Source organism: Cavia porcellus, unplaced genomic scaffold (assembly GCF_034190915.1).
Source record: "Cavia porcellus strain 051 isolate PalLab524CR breed Dunkin Hartley unplaced genomic scaffold, mCavPor4.1 scaffold_5, whole genome shotgun sequence".
NCBI classification, from domain to species: domain Eukaryota; kingdom Metazoa; phylum Chordata; class Mammalia; order Rodentia; family Caviidae; genus Cavia; species Cavia porcellus.
Genome location: NW_026947488.1, coordinates 18,146,679 through 18,174,424, shown reverse-complemented (window position 1 = coordinate 18,174,424; position 27,746 = coordinate 18,146,679). Strand labels below are relative to the sequence as shown.

Sequence of the window (27,746 nt, the reverse complement as noted above, 5' to 3'; positions counted from 1 at the left end):
ACATCTGAACTCTGTTGACCCAAGAGTGCAGATCTAGGCTATGGACTCTTTGTTTCCTCAGGACTCAAGAAAATAGAACTGACCCTAATATATCTTTTGTTTTTTTAATCCTCTCTTTTATGCTTTATTGATCTGGACACAAGTACACACGCCTGTAAACAAAACAAAAGAGTCTTGCAGTATGTCCACAGTGATAATAAACTTTCCCAGCATGAAGAAAAGTGCAGCCCAGGCCAGTTACACAAAAATGAACAGCTCCTGTGATAACAGCAGCTCTTGGTTTGACTCAGCATCATTGCAAGGTGGTTGTAGCATTGGCCCAGGCTCCTCTACAGACGGCTGGGAGTAGACACTGTTGCACAGGAGACAGTCTGGTTGCTTTCATTTCCACAGCAGGATTTGTTCCAGTATTTGCAAAGGCATTTCAGTGAATCAGCTATTCCACTGCATATTCTGATCAAATAACATCTAAGAGCAGCCGTAGATCATCACCCTGACTGTATGTGAGCAGAAGCTTGGCTTGGTATAAACTCTAGACAACCAGTCAATTGAGAGAAGTCCATTTGTGGCACATTTTGTGGAGGTAGGCTCTGGATTGGCCATTTTTCTGGTTCCACCTTTTTTATCATTTTTCTTCCACAATTTCAACTTCTGTGCTACCCTTTCAGTGCCTCTAAGATGAGAATAAAGTTTGTGGAAAGAGTCCAAACACAGTGAAAACCAGCAATCAGGAAAACAGGCTATGAAACCTATTCATCTATCTTTCTCTGAGGAATAGTCTCATTCCAAATTTTCTATACCAAAGCAATGTCCAATGTGATGGTTAATATATTCTTTAAGCAATGCTTCCTCCACATGATACACCGTGCACTTGCCCCATCATCACAGTGATGCACCAACTATTCTGGTAGTAAGTTCTGTTTGAATGCTGAGCAGTCCTTTCACATGTTCTCCATAACCATATGTATACTCACAGTTCACATGATAGGAATTTGTAAAGAAGGATAATCACAGGTGACCCGAATACATCTTTTTTTAAAGAGAATGACCAAATAACCAAACAAAGTAAAACTAAATAAAGCCAACTGAAACAATACAGTGAAAGTGATACAGGACTTTAAAACAAGATACTAGGAAATCAACAATGGCTGCCATAATGTATCTTGTTTTCTTCCAAATAGCTGCCTTTGCCATCAGATATAATAAATTCTGTAATCCTAGTTCTTGGGAGGCTGAGGCAAGAGGATTTCTGTGAGTTTGAGACCAACCTGAACTACATAGTGAAACCCTGTATCAAAAAAACCAAAAAAGTGTGTGTGTTTATGTATATATATATATATATATATATATATATGTATTAAAATAAAACAGAATAAATGCAAATCAAGCAGAACAATACAGGGCTTCAAAGCAAGACACAGGAACCAGCAGTGGCTACCACCTTGAGAAGGAGATCCCTCATGGTTGCTATATGCCATCCTCTAAATAGATGTTATCCTCTGAATAGATGCTCAGGCTACCGGCTTTCAGCTACAAAGTCAATCAAACAATACAAGCATTAAGTTGTTTTTTTTATTTTAGTAGCTATCATCTCAGCCTGTGTTTCTCCAAATTAGCCAGTTGCTTACTTGGTGGAGGGTGGAGCCTGGCTCTTGTCTCCCAGCTCACACACTGGCTGGCTCACTGAAACGGGTTGGCTTCTGGTTCTCCTTTGGACCCACATGGCTGCTGCTGACTCGCAGGAAGGGACTGGTTTCTTATTTCCGCTCTTGGCCTCCTATTGCCAACCCTAATATATCTTTAACATTGACATTTACAAGCTTCCTAGAAGAGGGTGGGTGTGTGGGTATACTTTTAATTTTTAAATGTCCACAAAATTCTTGCATGAATATTTACTATTCAGTATGAAGTTCCCTAATGCTTTTGTTGATTAAATTTTAATTTTTTTCTTTAAGGGAAATCAGTCGAGCTGCAGGAAAGGCTGTGCCTGGAATCATTGATGAGGAGAGCAGTGGAAACAATGCCCAGTGAGTGTGTTCTGAGGCCACCTGAGGAGGATGGGTTTATCACTTTAAATGTTTTCTTTTTCAGCCAGTTATGGTAGCATACACCTGTAATCCTAGCACTCTGGGAAGCTGAGGCAGGAGAATTGTAAATTCAAGCCCAACTTCGGCAACTCAATGACTTGAAACAGGGATATAAGCTCAGTGCAAAGGCCCTGGGTTCAATCCACAGTATGACAGACACACACGCACGCACACACACACACAGAAAGGATTTTCTTTTTCAAAATTAAAAAAGTTTTCTGATCATAATTCTTAACCTCCATGGGCATGGTAGAGCACATTTGTAATCTCAGCACTGGGGAAGCTGAGGCAGGAGGATTGTTGCAAGTTTGAGAACGGCCTACGCTACAAAATGAGCTCAAAGTGAGCCAGCCTGAGTTGCATAATGAGACCCTGTCTCAAAAAGACAAAAAATTAATAATAATGATAATTCTTAACCTCCCAGAAGATAGTAATTTGAATAATTAAAAAAAGATTTTTAAAAAGTAGAAGTTCTGAAATATATATCCATGTCTTTCTTCCTGAATATGTCTTAACAGTATAGATTTGGATTTCTAGTTTATTTTCCACATGTAAAGACGTAGTTAGCTGGGTGTGGTGATGCCCACCTGTAATTGGAGCGCTTGGGAGGCTAGGGCAGGAGGACCACAGTTTGAGGTCATCCTGGATGACAAAGTGACTTCAAATCCAACCTGGATTATCCAGTGGGACTCTATCTCAAAACAAAATAAACACATGTAAGTACTTTATCATTTTAAATGACATTAAGTTGAATTTATCCTAATTTATCTACCAATCCCCCATTTTTTGACATTTAGGTCCTTTACACTGTTTCACTTTAATAATACTAATTGAGCTGGGCATGGTGGCAGATACCTATAATCCCAGCACTCAAAAGGCTGGAGGATTACCTGAAATTTGGGACCCGCCTATTATATAAGGGATTCAAGGCAAGCCTGAACTACATAGTGAGACTGTCTCAACAAAACAAAACAAAACAAAACACACAAACAAAAATTACTACCTAACATTTATTGAACATTTGCTGTATAACAAAAATGTTACCTGATTTTATCTATTGCAACAACCTTAGAAGGTTATAAAAGAGATAAAAATAGAGAGTTGCCCATCATGGTTTCTCATATATAAGAAAGCAAAGCATAAATAAGGAGCAAACTAAAAGGTATATAGGTAGACTGAGGCAGGAGAGTATGAGGCTCACCTGGGCTACATAGTTCAGCACTAGTCTGAACTGCAGGGTGAGACCTTGTCCAACAGAGAGACAGATATTTGCAAATGGGAAGGGGATCAAGGGATAAAAGGGGATAGGAGGGGAGAGGAAAGGAATGTAAAAAGAATTAAGATGTGTTATGTACAGATTCTGTTGCTTGATGAATGTAATCCTTATATACTTCAAACAGAAACTGAAAAACCCCACCCTTGGTATTAAAAAAAAAAAAGCAAACATAAAGTACCCAAATTCATCTGACTACTATGAGAATTTAGATGCAGACCTAGGCAGTCTTATCCAGAGCCTGTACTTTGAACCTTTGCTCTACCTTGTTATTGTAAACAAGTTTGTTACAAATAAAAAGCACAAGTGGACATCTTTTTACATTTTTTGTGTGCTTGTGCTAATATTTGATTAAGGGTTTTTTGTTTGTTTTTTTTAAGTACTGGAGGATTAAACTCAAAACCTCATACTTGCCAGATGCTTGTGCTGCTGAGCTGTATCCTCAGCCCATTAAGATCGATTCTTAACACTGGAATTTCTGGATCCAAGATCTTCCCCTGATTCATTGTCCAAGTGTAATGCTTTACCAGATCACCCTGCAGGCAGCTGGTGGCACTTACACTCCCTATGAATGTGCCCCCTTTTGCCACAGGGTACTAGTAAATATTCCATGCAGTTCTTTAAAGAATTTTTTTTTTTTTTTGTCTGAGGCTGGGGACATAGCTCTGCAGCACAGTGCCTGCCTGGCAAGTGCAAGCTCCTGAGTTCGAGTCCCCATACTGCCTCCCCCACTTTTTTTTTTTTATTTCTGATACTAAAGATTGAACCCGGGGCTGGGGATTTAGCTCAGCGGCATAAGCACCTGCCTTGCAAGCAGGCAGTCGTGAGTTCAATCCCTGGTACCGATAAAAAAAAAAAAAGAGCAAGATTGAACCCAGGATCTTGTGCATGCTAGACAAGGACTATGCCAGATCTGCAGCCTGGTGTCTCTTTCTTTTAGTTTGCATAGTCCTTTTTTTTTTTTCGTACCGAAATCAAGCACAGATTTTTAGTGCCTGGGTAGGTCTTCCCTATGCTAAGATTATAACATATTTACCTGTGTTTGATTTCGGTACTTTTATTATTTCATTTTGAAGTACATTTCTAATCCATCTGGCATATATTTTCAAGTGTGGCATGAAAATGGAACTTTCTCCAAATAGCCAAAACTATGCCACCCATCTCCAATAATTTGAAATGCCATTTTTACTATATACTAGTAGCATTCACCTCCTATATATATTTGGACTGATTCTAATCTATATTATTTATAATTTACTATTTTTGTCATTTGTTTGTTTTGAGACAGGGTCTTGCTACATGGTCCAAGTCAGCCTTGAATTCACTGTATAGTCCAGTCTGACTTCAAGCTCATGACGTTTATGCTTCAGCTTCTTATGCACCATCATATCTGGCTACTGTTTACTATTTCTGCACTAGTACTGTATTATTTTAATTACTATAAGTTTGTAACATACTCTTTTTTGTGTGTGCCTTTTTGAGACAGCATCTTGATCTCTAGCTCAGACTAGTCTTGAACTCATTTTATAGTGAGTTGTCCTTAAACTCACAGGAACCTCCTGCCTCAGCCTCCCAAGTGCTTAGATTAGCAATGTGTGTCACATACTCTTAACTACATAAAAATGTCAACTTCTTTGGAGCAAAATGGTAACCCAGGAAAGATATTTGCAATATAAAGCCAGGAGTGGTGGTGCATGCCTTGTAACCACAGTACTTGGGAGGCAGAGGCAGGAAAATTGCCACAAGTTTGAGGCCATCCTGGCCTAAATAGTGAGCTCAAGACAAGTCTTACTACATAGCAAGGCCCTCTCTTAAAAAAGAAAAAGAAAAAAGTGAATAAGAAAAGACTGACATCAAGAAATAAAAGTAGGGCTGGAGATTTAGCTCAGTGGCACAAGCGCCTGCCTTACAAGCGTGTGGTTGTGAGTTTGATCCCTGGTACCAATTAAAATAAATAAATAAATAAAAATTACCCCACCCAGTGTGGTGGTACACACCTGTGACCCCAGCACTCAAAAGGCTGAGGCAGGAGGATCACTGTAAGTTTTCAGCCAGCTCAGGCCAACCTGAGCTACGTGGTAAGACCCTGTCTCAAAAAATAAAACAAAACAAACAACTTAAAAAATACAAAACAAAAACCAGGAATAAGAAAAACTGACACAGGAACTGCAGTCTCCCCTGAATACATTTAAGGAATGGAAGGAAGGAAGGGTTGCTTTAACATCTGGGTGACCGCTTCTCGCATTTACCTCTCCCCCTTTGCTTGTCCCTTTCGCCCTGGGCCTGCGACACATGGCTGCATTTCCACTTCTGTAATACTGTTGGGTTAGGGTCCGAAGGGAGAGAACAGAGGAGGTGGGGCAGGTGTTGCTCTGTCCTCTAGGGGAAGTTGAATCTTTACTGAAGGGCCTGAGAAAACTAACAATGTAAGGAAATAGTGGTTTGTTTTGTTTTGTTTTGGTTTTTTGGGTACTGGGAATCGAACTTAGGACCTCGTGCTTGCCAGGCAGGGGCTGTACCATGCAGCTATATCCCTGGCCTTTAGAAGGAAACGATCTGAAGGGAAAAAAATCTTGATTGAAAGCATGTGCTTTCCCCATAATGTTCCTTATTAAGGCATAGAAGAAATTTTGCATTTGATGGTGAATCAAAGAATGGTGCTCAAGAAACACTGCGATTGTTTTCAGACTTGTAAAGCCATGTTTAAAAATCTTTAGATGTGATTCTTTACCTTCTCACAGGGCTCTCACCTTTGTGTATCCTTTTGGTGCCACCCTGAGTGTCATGAAACCAGCAGTGGCTGTTCTGTCCACAGGCTCCGTCTGCTTCCCGCTTAACAGACCCATCCTGGCTTTCTATCACTCGAAGGTACGGAGTTCCCAGGACATGGGTGTGTACGGTATCTTTATTGTTGAAATAATAAAAACTGCCTTGCAATTTAGTATATGAAGAATTTTGTATATTTTCTTACTGGCCTGGGAAGTAGATTTCAGGCATGTGCACTGATTCATGGGGAAACAGTGAGTTGTCCAGAAATTGATGTCAAATCCTGCACCTAATTATTGTCATTGGAAATCCAAAGTTTTCCCACTATAGCATGAAGCTGCCCGCTTTATAGCTCTAAAGTAACATTTCATCCTGTCTGAGCCTCTGTGCTTTCCATTCAGGAAAGTAGAATTCACCACTGTGCAAAACTGCCCAGAATTATGCTGCTGTAATTTTAGTTTATTCCAGAACTTATTAGAAGACTTGTCCGGTTTTCATCCTGGGACCAGCCCCCTGGGTGGTTGCACATGTTCCAGAGGTCTCATTATGATGCCCCCTTTCCACTGCCTTTTGATTTATATTTTGCTGAATTTACCTTCACCTGTGCACCACGCACAGAATTCATCAGTTGACCTTCCAGTTTTTCTCCAGGGACACAGATGTGCCTGGTCCTTCACATTCCCATTTTTCTTTGTGAGATGTAGGTATCACCTTATTTAAAAGCTCTGATCTCATTGTTTTAAGAATATACGATGTATCTGAAAGAGTTAAAACAAAATTCATGTAGCTGTTATGATATTGTGGTAGTTGTTCTCTTCCAAACAGCTGCAAGTATTATGTTAAAATTACACTACTGCGTGATTTCCAAGATGTGGAAATAGGTAGTTTATGTAAACTATGCTTGTAGACACAAATGTGAGACATTATTTTAAGAGTCCTCTGGTAGTTAAATACTGCATACAGCTATGATCATTGGATTTCGTAAGCACACAGAGATTTTACCTGGTGTAATGGAGCATGAAGAAGTTTTTTGTTAAGTGTGGTGACTTTTTTTCCTTCCCAGGACCACTGCCTCATCATGACTTTTTTTTTCTCTTTTCCTTCCTTCTCCTCCTCCTCTTTCCTCTTCATCCTCTTCCTCCTTCGTCGTGTGTGTGTGTGTGTGTGTGTGTGTGTGTGTGTGTGTGTTTTGAGATAGGGTCTTGCCATCGCTATATAGTTCAGGTTGGCCTTGAACTCACCATGTACCCCAGGCTGGCCTCAAATTCATGGCGACTCTCCTGCCTCAGCCTTCTGAATGCTAGGATTACAGGTGTGTGCCACTATTCCTAGTTACTTTTGTTTGTTTGGTAGTATTGGGGATTGAATCAAGGGTCTTGACACTGAGCTATATCCTCAGCCCTTCAAATTTTCTTTTTAGATTTTGGGATAGGCTCTCTAAGTCACTAAGTTACATAGGCTGGACTTGAATTTGTGATCCTCCTGATTCAGCCTCCCAGAGTACTGGGATTACAGATGTGTACCACTGTTGGAGACCACTACGAAGTGGCTCTGAGCAGGATTTAAATTCTACTAATTGGCTTTCTATGTTTATCTGTGAGTCTGTCCTAGGCCTAGGCCCCTTGCCTGGCGACAGGAGCTGATTCATAGTAAGTGAACCTCTATGAATCACTGGTCCTGGCTGAGGCCTGTAGTGGCCTGTGAGGCCAGAGATACCTCAAAGGGCAAGATAAGGCTACAGCTGCAGACATTTGGCTCCAACCCCAATTAACTAGGTAGAGACTGCAACTGCAACAATTACTCCTATAGTCTCACTTCTACCATGTCTTCATGATAAGACAGTGCTACTAGTTGACTTGATTCATGACTTGGAGATGTCCTTGAAGTGACTCCCAAGGTCCTGCTCATTGCCGGCACTTTCCTCAGTCTCTCTGCCCTTTGTCCTTGGTCCTAATATAAGTGGACTGATCCAGAGAATCCTTTGTCTTTACCCTCGAATTAAAGGGTTTTGACCCTTAATTAAAGGGTTTTGACCCTCCTGGAGCCCTAAAAATCATACAGTCTGTCTCTTTTTATTTAGCCTCCACCGTACACTCATTTGGGAGATCGGGGATATAGGTCAGAACCCGATAGACCACCACATTTGAATCTTTTTTTGGGGGAGGGTTCTTCTGGAAATTGAACTCAAGACAGAAAATATACAATTAACTCAGTGAAAATATCTTCTAGAATGAAGGTGAAACAAAGATGATTTCAGGCAATCAGAACTACAAGTTTTTTAAAAGAAGATTCTAAAAGTTAAACTTTAGGACAGGTATGGTGGTGCATACCTTTGTCAACTTAGTGATTTAGACCTGTCTTAAAATAAAAAGTTAGCCAGTTATGGTGGCACACACCTGTCATCCCAGCACTTGAGAGGCAGAGGCAGAAGACTACAGGGAGTTTGAGGCCAGCCTGGGCTAGAAAGTGAATTCAAGGCCATCCTGAAACACATAGTGAAGTCCTGCTCAAAAAGACAAAGTTAAAAAAAAAAGAGATGGGGCTGGGGATTTAGCTCAGCGGCATAAGTGCCTGCCTTGCAAGCAGGCGGTCGTGAGCTCGATTCCTGGTACCAATAAAAATGAAAAAGACAAAAAAAAAAAGAGGGGCTGGGGGAGCATCTCAGAGTGAAGGTCCTGGATGTCACACACAGAAGAGGGTTGGGTATGAGTTCTTTAATTTATTTCAGAGTGTTTTGTTGGATATATTGAGAGTTGCAATAACAGTGAGTGAAGGAACTTGTTTTACTGAAATCCGAACAGTCTACAGTCAGTTTAAGTACTTGATCTGATAGGGAAAAAGACTTCATTTTAATTTGTTAAAACGATGAGTATTGAAACATTTTTTGTTTTTATTTGAAATTTTTTTCTTAAGCTGTGTGTGCTCATGAGTTCAAGACCAGTCTGTGGTATGTACCCTGAACAACATAACAAGAGCCTGACTCAAAAAAAGCATCAGCAGAAATTTTTTCTTATTAACAGTTGATATTTCTTTTGGTGAGCTTTAGTTTTCTGTTTGGAGTTTAAACTTCTTTTTTGCTTTGTTTTGTTTTTGGTACTCATGTTTTTAGTTGTATACAAAATACTTTTTTTATGGTTCATCTTTGTTTTTAAGGTTGGATCTCACTGTGTAGTTCAGGCTGGCCTAGAACTCCTTCCCCAGCCTCCCAAATACTGGGCTTACAGGACTGTGCCACCATGCCCAAGTCTTTTCTTTCTTTTAAAATTATGACTTCCTGTGTAAGGTAACTAACAATGGAGAAAGACTTTAGAATCAGTTTGTGTACTTCTGTTAGAATCAAAGCAATGCAGAAGGGTCTAAAGTGAAAGATGGCTGGGATATAGTTTAATGGCAGAGTGAGAGGCCGTAGGCTCAATCCCCAGCATCACAGAAAAGGAAAAAAATGCGTTAAAATGAAAGACAGGTTAAAGTCTAGTTGTGACCATAGAAGATATTTCTAGACTATTAAAATCCTGGTGTGGATTTGCACTTATTAGTAAATAAGGCAGTTGCTAACCCGATTCTTTTTTTTTTTAATGGAAAAAAGTAAAACAAAATTTCGTAACAGCTGGATGTGGTGGTGCACGCCTGTAATTCCCGCACTTGGGAAGCTGAGGCAGGGCAATCATTTGGGAGTTCGAGACCAGCCTGGGTTACAAAGTGAGATCAAAGCCAGCCTGAACTGCATAGTGAGACCCTGTCTCAAAAAGACATAAGACAAAACAAAACAAAAAAATCGTAACAGTAGAATAGGAACATAACAATAGTTAGTACACTGCATATTGTTATCTTTAAAGTACTCAGAGTAGAAGATATGAGCATAAAAATTCTCCAAATGCTATTGGCATAAACCTTTCTTTTCAATGAACTATTAGAAACTAGTAGTATAACTACCGTGTATTTTTTTCTTTTTCCTTTCATCCTTTCCTCTGTCTCCTACTCCAGTTCCTTTTTCTTTTCAACAATTTCTTCCCATTTCACAATCTCTATTATACATTGGATCTTATTTACTCTTTTAGTTTTTTACACCAGGGAGCCAATACAATATTTACAAAATGTGAATCTGATTTCTGGTCTCAAGTTGCATCCATTTACATATAAAAGTTTCCAATTTATTCTTCTTTATGACTGAGTAATACTCCGTTGCATAAAAAAAGACCACATCTTTTTTGTCCATTCCTTGGTTGATGGGCATTTGGATTGTCTCCAAGATTTAGGTATTCTTAATTGTGCTGCTGTAAACATGGGTGCACATGTATCATTGAAGCAGCTAACCTGATTCTGATGGTGGATGTTTGGGGACTGGGATATATGCAGTATATTTTGCGTTCTGAGTATCAGATAGTGCTTTGTCTTCAATAGAACCAAGGTGGGAAGCTGGCAGTGCTTGGGTCATGTCACATGTTCAGTGACCAGTATTTGGATAAAGAAGAAAACAGCAAAATCATGGTAAGCTTTTCCTGTTCATTAAATTAATGTACAGTGTGCTGGGAATGTAGCGTGGTGGTTAGAACATTTGCCTGCTGTGCGCTAGACCATGGGTTCAGCATTGCAAAATTAGAAAAATTTAAAAGTAAATTGCATAAGTTTGATTTTCATGTCATTTCAAAAAGAACCTACACGTGCATTTATTGACTTAAAACTAGCCATTCAGAACCCGTCACATGCCAGGCACTAAGAATATAAAGTTATAGCAGGCCTTCTCCAATTAGTGCAAAGGACGCATGTGCTGTGAAGGGTGACAGCAGGGAAGCAAATGTCTTCACAGAACATGCCAGAGCCGTACATTGCGGGTGCCAGTGACTCATTTGTCAGAGGATGGTAGGCCCGCTGAGCTTGTCATCAGTGTTGTAATTGTTACACTGAGAAGCTGAGCAAGGTCTCACTACTGTGGAGCCCGTATGAGGTACCAGTGCCTCTGGATGTATTTCAGAGGTCTAGATACTCAAACTGTCATCATCTTAATAAACAGGTGGCTTTGGGATTGTGAGCAAGTTTTAATACCGTTGGGCTTGTGGTTAAATTTTCATATGATTTCCCTAACAGAAGGAAGTTTTGAACTGCTAGCTTAGTCTTTTTCCCTTCATTATTTTTCTTGATTGTTTTAATTTTCTAATCTTAAACTTCAGCTTTCTCAAATAATCAGGTGTCTAACTCTGTGTTCAATTTTTACACTCTAGGATGTTGTTTTCCAGTGGCTCACAACAGGAGACATCCACCTGAACCAGATTGATGCTGAGGACCCAGAGGTAGGAGGCTGTAATCATTAGGAAGCTTTTAAATGAAAAATGGTTCCAGCATCTCAGCACCACTTCAAACAGTTCCAAAGCAGTTTATCTCTTTCATATCTATAAGACCTAAGGAGCTGAATGCGGTGGTATAGGATTATAATTCTAGCTCTTGGGGTGAGGCTGGAGGATCACTAGTTTGAGGCCAGTCTGGGCCACTTAGCAAGATACTACTTAAGATACTCAAAATAATATTTAAAAAGGACTAAAGCCAAGCATGGTGGCACATCCATGTAATCCCAGCACTTGGGAAGCTCAGGCAGAAAGATCCCGCCATTCTGTCATCACTGTCCACCACGTGACACTAGACTAATTGAGAAGCACACTGCGCATAGGAAGCCGGAGAAAGATTATGGGGCTGGTAAAGCCTTCCTTAAATAGCACACATGCCTTCCAGATTTAAGACTGCTGGAAAAGGCCCTTTGTATTGTAAAGCTTTAGAAAGTTAAATGCTGCATCCCGTAACATTGCAAAGTGAAAAAGCCTGAAAATCTGAACTTCCTATGAGTTCAGATCACATCGTGTTATAATTAAAGGAAATTTCAAACCCAGACAATACTCAGTTTCAAGCAATATTTAATAAAATCTTGTCATGCAATAAAGAGCTGGAATTTACCTAACAAATTTTAACCTCAGAATCTTGCAGGGGGTCTTGAAAGCCAGTGATCCTGATACACTTTTCTGTGTTGCTTTCTGGACCTCTCAGTCCTTGATGGTTCAGTGAACTAGAATTTTGTGGGAGGCTCTGTGCAGAGATAAGGGAATTGGTCTCAAGACCTTTGGGAGTGCTCTCCCATTCCTCGATTCCTTGCTGCATTTGGGTTCTATGTGGCATCTGTTAGTGCCCTTGATAGCACTGCTGCTATCAACCTACTGTCCTTTTGGAGGGCCAAACCATCTGAAATACCAGATACTGCTGAGAAGAACTTTTTTTTAATTTTAAGGAGAATAAAACCAAACAAAATAAAATAGAATAAAGTCAATCAAGATAGAACAATGAGACCAGATGTAGTGGTGCACACCTGTAACCCTAGCACTCAGGAGGCTGAGGCAGGAGGATTGCTGTGAATTCGAGGCCAGCCTGGGCTACAAAATGAGTTCAAGACCAGCCTGAACTGCATAGTGAGATCCTGTCTCAAAAAAAAACAAAACGAAAAAAAAAGAACAATGAAAGCAATATAGGACTTCAAGTCAAGATAATAGGAAATCAACCATGGCTACCATAATGTCTCTCATTTTTTTAAAAATAGCTGTGCATACCATCAGACATAATAAAAGCAAAACAGAATAAAACCAATCAAAACAATGGAAGAATTACAGGACTGCAAAATTCAATAATAGAAAATAAACAATGGCTACCATAGTGTATCCTGTTGTCTTCAAAATAGCTGCCCATACCATCAGACGTAATAAAATCAAACAAAACAAGATAGAATCAAGCCAAACTTATGAAAACAATACAGAAATTCAAACAAGATAATAGAAAATTAACAGTGCCTGCCACCTTCCCTTTTTAAAGGTTTCCTCCCCTATCACTTTCATAATGTTTATTGTACATTTTGGGAAACTTTTTTTGGTGGTACTGGGGATTGTACTCAGGACTTAGTGCATGGTAGGCAAGCACTCTACCACTGCACTGCATCCCCAGCCTTCTCTATTTTGGATCCCACCAACTTCTTCCGTTTTTTATGCTAGGGAGATAACACCATTGAGTCCAAACCATTTCACCCATGAGCATGGTCTCCAGGTGCATCTGTTTACCTATAAGAGCCTCAAGATTATCCTTCTTTATCGCTGAGTAGCTTTCCATTGTATAAAAATACCATTTCTTTCTTAGCCATTCTGCAGTTGATGGACAAGCTACACTTGCTTCTTTCTAGTTTCCTGTCATATGGAACATTGTTTAACTTTGAAGTTAAGTGTATTTCTTGTATACAGCATATTGATGGATCTTGTTTCTTGATCCACTCTCCCTGTGTTTGTTTTTATTAATGAGTTGAGGCCATCTACATTATTGGTTACAGTGACATACATTGGCTCATCTCTGCCATACTGTCCTCCTGCTGTTGGCTCCCCACTTTTCCCCTCTGTTCAGTTGACTGCCTTGTTTGGCAATCCTCCTCTGCTGCTGTTCCTGGAGCCCTGGTCATCTTTATCTATCTCTACAATATCTTTTAGTGCTCTTTCTAGGGTGGGTTTGGTGGTCATGTATTCCTTCAGTTGTTCTTTATTATGGAATTCTTATTTTTCCATCAATTTTGAAAGATAATTTTTCAGGGTACATCAATCTGGGTTGGGAGTTGTTTTCTTTCAGGATTTGAAATACTTGGGAAGACATTTTTTGTTTATACTCTCATCTTGGTTTTTGTGTTGTTTTCCTTTTAAAAAGTTTGAGGATTGAGAGGGGTTTTTTTTTGTTTGTTTGTTTTGGCACTAGGGACTCACACTGAACTATATTCCCAGCCTTTTGAAATTTTAAATTATTTATTAATTATTTATTTATTTTTTTGACACAGAGCCTCACTATGTAGTACAGGCTGGTGTCTTGAACTCACTGTGTAGCCCAGGCTGGCCTTGAACTCATGACGGTCCTCCTGCCTCAGCCTCCCAAGTGCTGATATTATAGGCGTGTACCACCATATCTAGCCCTAAATTAGTGATTTTTGAGACAAAGTCTTACTAAATATTGTACCATATTTGAGTCCTCTACCCATAGCTTTCTGGTCTTTTACTGTTATCAACACAGAGTCTGTGTCATTCTTAAGGACTCACCACTGTAGGGAGGTGAGCCTGGCTAGGGGAGAGACGTGGGTCTGGTGTGTGAGAGGGAGGGCACCTGTGCCAGTTGCACAGGCAGTCATGTATCTAACAGGACAGAGAGCAGACAGTGTGGCCCAGACGCGGGTGGGCCTCATGTAATAGCGGCAGCTTGTGGACTTTATTTTATGACTGCCTCCAGTTTGTCACTGAAATGGAAAATTCGTCTGCTAAAACTGTGTAAAAGAACATTGTTCTGCTTGTGGAAGTGACTTAAGGGGAGCGTTGCCTGGGAGAGCAGGAGCATAAGTGGATCAGTGAGCTGACTGCTGGTTCTCAAGGTGAGAGATCGTGAAGCTGAGAGGAATCCAAGTAAGCATGGTTACTCCTCCGGCTGTGCTCAGCTATGTGTGAGAACTGGAGAGCTGGACTTAGCCAAGTGAGTTGGCTCCGCTTTCTACTTAAAATGGCCTGTTCAAACATTAGTTGCCAGTGATCGTGAAATCTCTGGCAAAGGAGTGTAAATCTGAGATTGAGAAGGAGCTGGTAGAAACTTGACTGAGCAAACTCCTGTTCCTGCTCTGCTGAAAGGAACCTCTTGTGGCTTTCAGATCACCGATTACACGATGCTGCCCGACACCGCCACCCTGTCAGAGCGGTTACGAGTGTGTCTCCAGGAGGGCGATGAGAACCCACGCGACTTTACTACCCTTTTCGATTTGTCCATTTACCAGCTGGACACCACCTCCCTCCTCAAGGTCATCAAGTCAGTACCTGATGCTCTCAGAGCTACAGTGCAGTCCCTTCTGTGTTTGCTTTGAACTCATGAGTCTGGGGGCAGGAGTGGGGCCACAGAAAATGTGGCTGGCAGCACATGTTCTCAGGTCTGAGAGAAGGGCAACAGAGAAGGCTGGGGGCGGGGGTGGTGCGTGGTTGATGAGAGGACCTAACCCAGCGGGCATTAGTCCTCCACTGCCCCAGGCTCTGCACCAGGCCTTTGGGGTGACTACTCTTTCCCTGTTGAATTGAGGCCCTTTCCAGGTTTTCGCACAGAAGCTTGTAAGTGTTAGAAGCCCTCAGGAAACTGATGTGATTGGTCATCCTGCAGGCACTTTGGCTGTTACATCCCTTAATGCTTCAGCAACCCTCTGAGTCACCAGCCTTATTTCCACATGAGAAAGCTCTGGTTTAAAGAAGGGAAAATATTTTTTCAAAGTGGAATCTAGGAGACTGGGGAAGTGGCTCAGGGTAGGCTTCTTGCCTTGCATGTCTAAGGCCCTCGGCTTGGTCTTCACCGCCCCAAAAAGAAAAAAAAAAAGAAAGAAAGCTGGGTGATGCTTGCCTATAATCCCAGCACTCAGCAGACTGAGGCAGGAGAATCACCACAGCCTGGGCTACATAGTGAGTTCAAGGCCAGCCTGGACTCCATAGCAAGACCCTGTCTTAACAAAAAAAGAAAACCAAAATGGGATCAGGAGTTTAAAGCTAGGCCAGAGTGACTTTCAAGCCAGTACTTTTTCCTATTTTATTATCTATTTCTTCGTTTTCCATGCCTGATAACAGGATGAGTGAATAACATTTGTTAGCATCTTTGGCCTGGCACAGAATCTATATCTGAATAAACCAAAGACCATAGATACTTAGCTACAGCTACAGATACTTGTCTTCCTACTCCTCTGCTTGGGTTCAAAGTTGAACAAAACTGAGTGCATACTGTGCCAGGCACTATGCCTGACATTTCCATTTTCATCCAGGAGACAGATCAAGGCTGTGAGACAAGCTTATTCAAACCCTAAGTGTGAAGGGTAAACTGGGGCGGGGGGCATAGTGAAGAAAGGGAATTTAGTTCTGACTGACGATCTTCTGAACGAACTGCTTTTTCAGCTATACACTGATGATTCAACAAATATTTAAGCACAGTGTCTGCTTAACACTGTGTGCTTTCAGGAGTGAGAAGGATTGCAGGAGATGGACAGAGGCATTGGTAGAGAGCACTCTGCATTGAGGTCACTGAGCAAAAAAGCCCTGGACAATCCTCTGTGTGCAGTGTGTTCAAGCAGGGGAGTAGCTTAATGCTCAGGGCCAAGGCCAAACAAGTGAGTGAGGACTCGGGCACCTCGTGTGCAGGAACTATGGGTGTTTGAATCTGTTTTCCAAAAGCAGCCAAAACAATTTCTTGCAAGTTTGTATAATTAATTGAAATCAAGGAGAATGGGAGTGGAGAAAGAAGTCGGATTTGTGCTGATGAGGAGGATGGAGAGCTGAAGCTGGTAAGGTGGTAGCTGTGGAACTTGTGCCATGGAAGCCTTGATGCACAAGAGAAACCCAGGACTGATTTTCCCCTGGAGCTCTGGGAACTGGTAATGCTGTTAACCCACACTAATGCCGGGAGGAGAAAGCAGCTAGGAAAATGGCATGCTCCTGTGACCTCAGTGCTGGGGCTGAGGCAGGAGGATTACAAGGTCAAGCTCAGTCTAAGCAAAGTAGTGACTTAGACTTTGTCACAAAATAAAATACTAAACAAGAGCTGGGGGCATAATTCAGTGTGAAGGCCCGAGGTTCATTCCCAGGAAGGAAGAAAGGCAGGAAGGCAGGCAGGCTGACAGGAGAAGGAAGAAGAGAATGAAGGAAAGGAAGAAGGAAAAGGCACTCTCAGGCACTGTGGCTGAGAGGGCTCCTGTGAGGTGTGCAGGCGGAGCTAGCTTAGAGAGGAGGAGGCTGGTGAGGCAGCGCAGGACGCTGTGACAAGGGCTGGGTACATCCAGGGACAGCACTGGCCTCAGAGTTGGGCTCAAGGCAGGACCTCAAAACTGCGGATGGTTGAGAGGCAGGCGGCCAGTGCTAGAAGCTAGGGAAAGCACACTGAGGTACAGGGGACCTGGGGAGGACAGCATCCCAGGAGCCGACCGGGAGGAAACGGTATCTGGCAGGGTAGTTCTGAGAGGGCCAGAGAGTTCATCATCCCCGTTTCTAACCACCGAATTTCACTACACAGAGAGAGTGGATATTTAACTTGTCTTCCTTTCTGTGATGCAATAAGCCTGGACAACAGTCTTCTTGCCAGCCTGCAGTCCTCATTGGCCAGGACCCAGAACACACTGGGCATTTGGTGAATGTTTGTAGAATTAATGAATATTCTGCCATTTTCCCTTTCATTTCATATCTACTTATTCAGCAAATGTGTTTGGGAAGCTACTATTCCAGGCTTTTCTGTTGGAATTCAAGAAACCTAGTAGCAAATATCTTTGTCATTTTGGAGCTTATTTTCTGGCAAGACAAGCATGAAGAGGTGTGTGTGGTGTGTGTAAATGTAAATTAAAGCTGTGTTAAGAGTTGATAACATACAAGCGCATCATCTGACCTCTTGGGGGTGAAGGTACTGTGGCAGATTGCATTTTTAATAGAGTGGTCAGGATGTGTCACCTTGGGGTGATGTTAAGCAAAAGCTTGGAGGAAGTGAGCCACCTCAGTACCTGAGGGAAACGCAATGGGCAGAGGGGACAGCCAGTCCCAACACCCTCAAGTGGGAGGGCGCCTGATGTTCAAGGAAGAGCCAAAGGCCACTGCGGCTGCAGCAGAAATGAGGACGAGAAGATGAGGAACAGTGGGGTTCGGGAGCACGTCAGGGGCGGCCGTCTAGGCCTTCATGAGGACTTGCTCAGCCTTTACTCTGGGTGGAAAGAGAGACCCTCTGAGCATTTTGTTCCTCCTTGTTTAAAGTGAGGGAGCAGGAGGGGAAGCAAAAACTAAAGGGAAGCAATCACAGGGCTGCAGGAAGGGGTGACGCTGGCCGCAGCCAGGAGTAGCAGTGAGATGGTGGATATGCTAAATAGATGAGCTGAGGGACGAGCAGCAAAGGCGGCAAGGGTGAGCAGTTAGAGGGAGGAGCTTGCAAGGAGGAGCTGAAGTTCGGTTCGAGCTTTGTCTTGTTGAGATGTCTGTGAGGTATCCAGATGATGACAGGCAGTTGTGTGTGTTAGCTGGTGGTCAGAAGAGATATTTGGGCCAGAGATTTAATTTGGGGATTTAGGGGCATATCTATAGCTCATCTGAAGCAGTTTCTCATCTATAAAATTGGGATGTCTTACAGTAGATTCTGTGGTAGTTTAACTGGCAGCATTTTCTCCTTCTCAGTAAACCTTAAATATTGATGTTATGGGCTGGGGATTTAGCTCAGCGGCATAAGCACCTGCCTTGCAAGCAGGCAGTTGTGAGTTCGATCCCCGGTACTGATAAAAAGCAAAAAGACAAAAAAAAAATTGTTATGTTTGGTGCATTGTTCAATTGGATGTGATATCATGGACAATATTTAAAGGCAAAAGACTAAATGAGCTCACCAAGGGTACAAGGAAGAGCACAGAAGAAGAAAAGACCAGATACTAAGCCCCCAGGGCACCCCAAAGTTTAGAAGATAGGAAGAAATGGAGAACTCAATAAAGGAGCTGGGAAAGGAGCACCCAGTGAGATGGAAAGAAAACCAGTAATGGTGCCCGGGATCCAAGTGAGAGTGTGGTCAGCGGTGCTGGATGCTGCTATGAGGTCACATGAAATGAGGCTGAGACTCCAGCTTTGGATTTAGAAATGTGGAAGTCAAACACCTTGACAGGGTGTTTTTGGTGAAGTGGCAGCAGTGAAAGCTTATTTGGAGCTGGTTTAAGAGAGAATAACACCTAAGCCGGGCGTGGTGGCTCATGCCTGTAATCCCAGCACTCAGGAGACTGAGGCAGAAGGATCATTGCGAGTTCAACACCAGCCTAGGCTACAGAGTGAGCTTAAGGCCAGCCTGAACTGCATAGCGAGACCCTGTCTCAAAAAGACAAAAAAAAAAAAAGAGAGAGAGAGAACACCTGGACATGCTGATGCTTGCTTGTGATCCCACTCAGGCAGAATGACAGAGGAATCAGAGGTAGAGGATGTGGACAACTCTTTTGAGGTGCTTTGCCACCCAGAGGAACAAAGCAAGGATGAGGGTAGGAGGTAGTAAGACCTGGAAAGTATGTTTTAGATGGAAGATGTCACAAGATTTCTTTATATTGGTAAGAATGTTGTAGTAGAGAGAAAAATGGATAATTGATGAGACAATGAAGAGAACCGTCATAGAGGGCACGGTGCTGCACACCTGTAATCCCAGCACTCTAGGAGGCTGAGGCAGGCAGAACATGAGTTTGAGCCCAGCCAGGGCAATATTTTTTTTAGGGTGGTGATTTGGAGAGAGGGTCTGGCTATGTAGCCCAACCTTGAACTCACTATGTAGTCCAGGCTGGCCTTGAACTCACAGCTGTCCTCCTGTCTCAGTCTCCTGAGTGTGCTGAGAGAAAGAGTGGGATTACAGATGTGTGTCACTATGCCTAGCTTAGACCCTGTCTTAAAAAGGGACTAGAGGTCAGGGACATAGCTCAGCAGCATAAGGCTTGACTGGCAAGTGCGAGGTCCTGAGTTAGATTCCTGGTACAAAAACAAAAGAAAACAAAAACAAACAAACAAAAAAGGGGCTAGACATGTAGTTCATTGAAGATACCCTGGATTTAATCCCCAATATCAGAGAGACAGAAAGGGGCGGGGAGAGGGAGAGAGGGAGAGAAAGAGGGGAGAGAGGAGAAAGAAGATATGGGTAGGAAGATGATTAACTTTTAGAAAGGAGCATGGATCATGAGTCTAGAAAAAGTGTCTTAAGTTCCTAAATTTCTCAGGCTGGTTGAACCTTCAGAGTGGAAGGATTACAGGTGTGCACTACCACACCCAATAGACAACGCTCTTGATTGTATTTTTCTTTCATACCATAGCAATGGGCTTCTTATTTGGTACTCTTGGGTATTTTTCTTTGCTAGTACTGTTTTGTTTTGAGGCAGGGTTTTGCTATGCAGCTCATATTGACCTTGAATTTACTATGTAGCTCAGGATGGCCTCAAACTCAAGGCAGTCCTCATGCTTCAGCATCCCAAGTACTGAGATTATAGGCATGCACCACCACCATTGGCTTGCTAGTAATGGGTTTTGTTTTGTTTTGTTTTGTTTTGCTTTGTTTTATTTTTGAGGCAAGGTCTTACTCTGCAGTTCAGGCTGGCCTTGAGCTCAATTTGTAGCACAGGCTGGTCTCCAATTTGCAAGGATCCTCCTGCCTCAGCCTCACAAGTGCTGGGATTACAGGCGTGCACCATCAAACCCATCTTCTAGTAATGTTTTTAAAGTCTCTTTTCTGAGATAGAATTGTTAGGCTTTTAACTATTTATATCAAGGATAGTGCAGTCTAAAGTAACTTCATTGGTTCATCCCATATTTGTTGACCTCCGTGGGAATGAGGAATAGACAGTGTAGAGTCCACACTCAGAATTTCTGGTCTTGTGTATTGGAGAATGAGACATGGTGCAGTAAAGACACAGTGCCACAATTCAAGTTAGAATACTGTGAAAATAAGTAGCAGCTCTGCCTCATTTCCCAGATTTGTATTTAGCTTTGGCATTTATTCTTTCCTTCCAGACGCATTAGGCTTCTCAATTAGATTTTGTTTTAAGATTAGGTGGTTGTGCATGCTTTTAATGCCAGCATCCTGAGAAGCTGAGGCCAGAGGATTGCAGGTTAAGCTCAGTCTAGGCCAACTAGCAAGACCCTGTCTCAAAATGAAAAATTTTTAAAAGGACTGAAGATGTAGCCTCCAGGACCTGCCATGGTCTCTTCTCCCTGCTATTTAAGCACTTTTACTTGTGATGCAGAAGTGCTGAGGCATAGTGGATATTCAGTCACATCTGTTGAATGAGTGAACACACAGAAACGTATAGTATCTACAGATCTGTTCTCTTGCTGGAACCAGACTTCAGACTCGACTCCTGTCTCTTGATGGTAAAAACAAATAGAGAAACACAATGACTTATGTGGGTCATGTTGTACATCAGATAAAAACCAAAAGGCTATATAGAAGAAACTTGATAAAATATAAAATTTGTAAGGCAATTTTTCTTTCAATTCTCAATAAATAACATTTAATTATACATTTTGTGTATTTTTCTAATATAGGGCTGAAGCACCAACTTTTTGGTTGTTGTTGCTTTAAATTCTGAAGAGTCGGGTTGGGGATTTGGCTCAGTGGCATAAGCACCTGCCTGGCAAGCACAGGGTCATTAGCTCAACCCCCAGTACCAAAACCAAAGCAAAACAAAAAACAAACTGTGTTGTTAAATTTTTAAGAGTGGGGCTAGAGATACAGCTCAGTGTGGCATAAGCGCTGGCCTGGCAAGCACAAGTTCTTAAGTTTGGTTTCCAATACAAAAAAAAAAAAAAAAAAACAAATTCCAAAGCGTTAAGTTATGGTCTTCACACTGAGCTACATCCCTAACCCTGTTTATTGAGACACAAGGTCTTTACTAAGTTGTCCAGCTGGACCCAAATTTACAATCCTCCTTCCTCAGTCTCCTAGAATGCTAGAATTACAGATACGCACCACCACAGCTGCCTTGAACCGTCTTTGACGGGGTACAATACCGCATGGTCACTTAGATGTGTACTGTGGTATCTTACCTTGATCCCTGCTTTTTCACACAGGGCTTATGAGCAGCTAAACGTGAAACATGAACCACTCCAGCTCATCCAACCGCAATTTGAGACACCGCTTCCTGCCCTGCAGCCTGCTGTGAGTAGGTGTTTGGGGTCCTGCTGCAGAGCCTAACTGTTCACTCTCACCTCACCCATGGGGCCCTAATTGTAGATCTTTCCATGTGCCATTTGTGGTGCTACTTATGGAGTCATCGTTGTGCTTGGCTTCTAAACACCGAAATTTCATATTCTGTAGGGTCTTCCATATGGTGAGTTCAGTTTCCAGGTGAGGATAATAGGTGTGGACTTTTCCGGCTGTTAAACATTTTCTATCTTATGAGGCTAGAGAGCATATAAGAGAGTGCCAGGGTAAAGAGAAAAGCTGAGCTAGGATATAGTTCAGTGGTAGAGTACCAGCCTGGCATGCATGAGGCCTTGGTTTGATCCCTTGCTTGAGGAAGTGAGAGAAAAATCAAGAGATAAGAAAATCCTAGTGCTATCTTCCAGGCAGTGGACACTTAGGTTTATAGCACAAGTCTTAACAGCCTAGGGGATAGTTATATGCAGACAAGGTATTTTTTTAACTTTCTGGGCCAGCATTAATTCAACCTGCCTCATTTTTCTCCTGTCCCAGTACATTTTGGAATGTTATGAGCCAGTTGGTTTTAACTAGCTTGTTTGAAATTGGCTGTGATAGGAGCATTCATACCATAGAAAACAGAACATATAACAAGTTAGATTCTTGTACTTTATTTTGAGAACTGGTAATAAAATATTTACCAGCACAGCACTGGTCCTTACCTATGGATTCTGATTCTAAGTTCAGTACTTTCTATACTAATCTATATTTGCTTCCCCAAATATTGTCTGTCTCTAAAGAACTCAAGATTAAATAAGAAACCAGTTATATAATCAGATGTTCCACAGGAACCTAGTACTTAAGCTTTGCCTTGTCATGCTCAGTTAGTTGGCACTGATGTGTCAGGATGGTCAGTTTAGTGCAGTTGGAGCTGGTTCCTTTTGGTTGCTTGCATGGAATTCGTGATCTTGCTTGACCTGGGTCTAAAGGGTGAAGGCAGGAGGAGAATGGGAATTGAGGAATTTGGGTGGTTCAAACCAGGGGAAAGGCTGAGTGGGCCTCTCATTTCTCATGTGTCTTATCACTCTTAATTATGGCTCAGCTCTTATGCAAGACTGTTTCCTTTAGGTTTTCCCTCCCAGCTTCAGGGAGTTACCCCCTCCTCCTCTGGAACTGTTTGACTTAGATGAAACATTTTCCTCCGAGAAGGCACGGCTTGCTCAGATTACCAATAAGTGTAAGTCTGGCCAACTTTAAAACTTTTTTTCTTTTATGAGTATTATTTAACTCGAAACCTCTGAAATTTGCTGTAAGAGAAGCTTAGAGATTACTTAGGGAGGGCAAAATATGAAGAGATTTATAAAGTTAAATTTTGTTCACTTCATGTAAATGATACTGGTTGTTTTTTTCTCGAGGCTGGCTATCTCCAAGAGTCAGAACATGATGCTCAGCAGAAAGCCAGAGGTTGTCAGCTTTAATTTGAGTAGGTCCTTAGTTCTGACTTACTGAGTAACCACAGTGAATCCCTATTCAGGCTACCTCCTAGCAAATCTAGGTCACTGATCATAAGAACAGTTAGATAAGAAAAATGAAAAAAAAACAACAACCAGGCCCACAACAACTGTATCATTATGTATTATAGACATGCACTCATAAAAACAAACATTTTAAAAACAAATGAAAAAAGGAAAGAAAAATACATCAGAGCCTGAGGATTACAGAAATTTCAAATTGGGCGGAGCATGAGGGAACAAGCCTGCAGGCCACCCAGCTCCGCTGGGAGGTTCTCCTGACTGTGGACTCCTCCTGATGTGCCCTGCAAGCAAGCCAGCACACATGCACCTACCCCTGCAGACACAGGGACCCTGCTCCCAGGAGCTGAGTTGAAGGGGATCAGTGAAGGCACACAGATGGCATCCATTCTATTTATTTTTAAAATACAGTAAAATTGGGAATAGCCTCACTGTCCACAAGCAGGAGTGAGGTACTAAATGGTGTCACATTCAGCTGGGGGTGGGTCAGTATGTAGTCATAATGACAGTGATTTACAGAGGCCAGGAAGTGACTTGGACAGAATTTAAGAAATAATCCTAATGAAGACAGCAATATACATGCCAGGGATATAGCTCATTGGCATGGCACCTGCCTGGTAAGTGTGTTCGAGAGTTCAATTCCTGGAACCCTCTCCCCAAAGTTGCAAACCTGTGCATGGTGCAATCCCTACTAAGCAAACACATTTTTTTGTGCCCAAACACCAAAAAGGCACATGCAAAAATGGAAATAGTTCGGTGTAAATAAGATATTGGATCTCTGTGCTGTGCCGGGTATTATGTTAGATGCCAGGCAGTCAAAAATAACGATTACTTAGGCATGATGGCACATGCCTAGAATCCCAGCACTCAGCAGGCTGAGGCAGAAGGATTGCTGCAAGTGTAGGGCCAACTTTGGTTACATAGTGAATTCAAGGCCATCCTGGAATACCATGGCAAGACCATGTCTCAAACAAACAAAAAGACATGAGGATTAATTCAGAAAGGATAATGGATCTGTGAGAATCAGATGCTTTAGCCTATGGAAATCCTTGTACAAATACAAAACTAAAGTGTGTAGATATAAACTACAGCGTTAAAAGCTAGAAACAGTCAGGGGTATAGCTCCATGGCACAATGCCTGCCTGGCAAACACAGGTCCCGAGCTCGATTCCTGGTACAAAAACTCGAAACAGCTCGGGATAGTGGAACAGAGAATACATGTAATCCCAACATTAGAGATACTGAGGCAGAAGAATCTTGAGTCTGAGCCCAGCATGAGATACACAGAGACACTATCTCAAAAAACAAACAAATTGGAAATGGTCTAATGTTCATGTACCAGTGAGGGGATTGATTTAAATGATTATAAAATAAAGTAGAATGTTATACATCTATTAAAAGAAAGCATAGAGCATTAGCTTTAATGTGGAAGGTCTATGGTGTATTAAATGTATGAGGTCCTCTATCTGATCCGTAGCACTACAAACAAGTAAACAAAAATGATAAAAGCAATTTACAAAACTATTCTATTTTGATCCTATTTTGTGAAAACTTGTATTTACGTACAGAGGCACATACAGTCATATTGTAGGTGCTATTTTGGGGGTTAGATCTAGGATGAAAAATTGTTAGAGCTGTATACTTAATTTTTCTATGATAACTGGGCCCTGTCCATGCTAGTCAAGTGCTCTACCACTGAGCCATACCCCCACTCAGATCAGAATGATTTCAAAACTTGGATTTTTATCATGATTTTAAAAAATTTAAATTAGCTGGCCAAGAGGTACATACCTGTAATCCCAGCACTTAGAAGGCTGAGGCAGGAGGATCACCATGAATCCAAGACCAACCTGGGTTACACAGTGAATCCAAGGCCAGCTTGAACTACATAACAAGACCCTGCCTCAAAAAAAAAAAAAAAAAAAGTGAATAACTACATAAGCCAAAATAAAAAATTTAAATCAGAGGGGAAGAAAATCAGTCTGGTGTGAGAAGGACAATAATGGCTGTCCAACCTAGATTTGCTGGGGGCAGATGTTATAGTTCACATCTATAATCCCCAGCACTCTGGGAGGCTGAGGCAGAAAGACTGCAAATTCTAGTCTATCTTGGGCAGTTTAGTCACCTAGCAAGACCCTGTCTCAAAGTAACAAACAAATTAGGGATTTGTCTCACTGCAAAGACTCTGGGTTTAACTCCCATCGATACCCCCACCCACCAGGAAAAAAAAAAAAAAAACTGCTGGAAATGTCTTCACAGAGGTTTTATGGAGATGTGTTGTTAGTGGAATTATGGGTGATTTTTCTTTTCTATAATAATCTTATAATTTTAAAATACCTGTATTTCCATCTCATAGTGGCACTTGTTATATTCAGAGAATTAGTCACTTCATTTCCTACTGGTTGCTCTTCTACATTTTATTGTAGGAATGCTACGTTTGGGATTAGGAAAGCCAGAAATGGAACCAGTCCACCTTTTCTGATTTTTTTGAGATGAGGTCTTGCTATTTTTTTTTTCCTGGTTTTTTTGAGAAGGGTCTCACTATGTAGTCCAGGCTGGCCTTGATCTCACTGTATAGCTCAGCCTGGCCTTGAACTTTCAATGATCTTCCTGTCTCAGCCTTTTGAGAAGAGTGTTGCCTTTGCCCTAATTTATGAAAGCAGCACATCTGATATCACTAGAGTTTGTCACTATTCAAGTCCTGAGGTCCTGTCATCTTGAGAAGTGGTCAGTGATCTTGAGAGGTGTAGAAACTTCATAAAGAATACCTAAAACTAAGTCCTTACTTTGGGAAGGACAGAAGTCAACAGTTACACTAATGGGCAGGGGATATAGCTCAGTGGCATAAGTACCTGCCTGGCAAGCACAAGGTTCTGAGTTTGATTCCTAGTACAAAACAAAACAAAACAACAGAGTTATACTAACTAGCCAAACTGTGCTTAGGTACTGAAGAAGACCTGGAATTCTACGTCAGGAAATGTGGCGACATTCTTGGAGTAACCAGTAAGCTACCAAAGGATCAACAGGATGCCAAACATATTCTTGAGCACATCTTCTTCCAAGTGGTAGAATTCAAGAAACTGAACCAGGTACAGAGCATGGGAGGCTCCCTGAGATGGGAGCCCTTCATCCACAGGCTGTGTTTATCATGCATTAGTTCTATAAGTATTTATTAATTTCACTGTGCTCTGCAGTGAAATGTGGTCTAGGGACTTGGGTAGCTTCTCAATAGTACTCACTTCAGAGGGATGGAGGACAGATACCCAAAGCCAGGAAGAGGAGTCTGCAGTGATCTTTGTACCAGTGCCTTCAATTTCATTTGCTATCACTCATCATGTTGGGTAGGCAGTGGTCAGAAACCTTGTCCTGATAGAAGAAATTAATCATTGGGTCAAGTTCAGTCCTAAAGCCACACAAAACCTATATGTCTCAATTAATGATTCAAAATTTCAAATTTAAGATTAAAAATGCCACTGGGGATTTAGCTCAGTGGTATAAGAACCTGCCTAGCAAGCACAGGGTCATGAGTTTGATCCCCAGCTAAAAAAAAAAAAAATTTCAAAACACTAAAGCAGGGTGTGGTGGTACCTGCCTATAATCCCAGTTCTCCAGAGGCTGAGGCAGGAGGATCCCTGCCAGTTTGAGGCTTGCCTGGGCTACATAGTGAGTTCAAGGCCAGTCTGAACTACATAATGAAATGCTGTTTCAAAAAAACCAAATATAAATAGGTGATAATAACTTAAAATTTAAAACACCAAAGTGGCACACACTTATAACCCCAGTACTTGGGAGGCTGAGACAGGAGGATCATTGTGAGGTCAAGACCAGCCTAGGCTGCAAAGTGAGCTCCAGGCCAGCCTGAATTGTATAGGGAGACCCTGTCTCAAAAAAAAAAAAAAAAAAAAAAAAAATTTCAAGACACCAAAGAGTTGATACTTTGGGCTGTGTACTAAAATGCTGAAATTTTGTGCTTTATTCTCTCATCCAGGAACATGATGTGGATACAAGCGAAATGGCATTCCAGAACAATTTCTGAAGACTGGCTCTCCAAGCATTTTCTGCCTCCTGAATCTTTGTACTTTGAATTTTTCTTTGGTTTTCACCAAAGTGTGTATACCCACCTTCCTCTGAGTCATGCTTCTGAACTCCTGAGGCACTCATTTCTGTTATTTAAAAGGTAACAGTCAGGCCTCAGGAGCTAGATGGTGCTGTCCTGGGACAGCCTGGGTAGGATAGTTGTTTGGAAATGCGTAACAGCATATTGAAATACACCTAAGAACTTTGGGGGAGTCCAGAATGCCAGACAGAAGACTGTGTAACCATTAAAGGTGGTAAGCGAGATAGCACAATGGGAATCATTTAGCTGGTGAGTTCAATAAAGTTTGAAACACCACTGGA

At 41.8% G+C, this 27,746-nt stretch overlaps 1 protein-coding gene across 2 annotated transcripts in view; it reads left to right on the top strand.

Moving 5' to 3' along the window:
- Window positions 1-27,746, top strand: part of Ift52 (intraflagellar transport 52) — a 35,574-nt gene extending 7,828 nt beyond the window's left edge. The window contains exons 6-14 of one of the 2 annotated variants that reach the window (XM_063248301.1): window positions 1,956-2,027; window positions 6,102-6,228; window positions 10,528-10,614; window positions 11,346-11,414; window positions 14,822-14,976; window positions 21,747-21,834; window positions 22,945-23,053; window positions 26,292-26,437; window positions 27,337-27,746. In XM_063248301.1, coding sequence (XP_063104371.1) covers window positions 1,956-2,027; window positions 6,102-6,228; window positions 10,528-10,614; window positions 11,346-11,414; window positions 14,822-14,976; window positions 21,747-21,834; window positions 22,945-23,053; window positions 26,292-26,437; window positions 27,337-27,384 — 901 coding nt within the window. In that variant the 3' untranslated portion in view covers window positions 27,385-27,746. The remainder of the gene's footprint in view (window positions 1-1,955; window positions 2,028-6,101; window positions 6,229-10,527; window positions 10,615-11,345; window positions 11,415-14,821; window positions 14,977-21,746; window positions 21,835-22,944; window positions 23,054-26,291; window positions 26,438-27,336) is intronic. The other variant, XM_063248302.1, reaches the window with a different exon arrangement.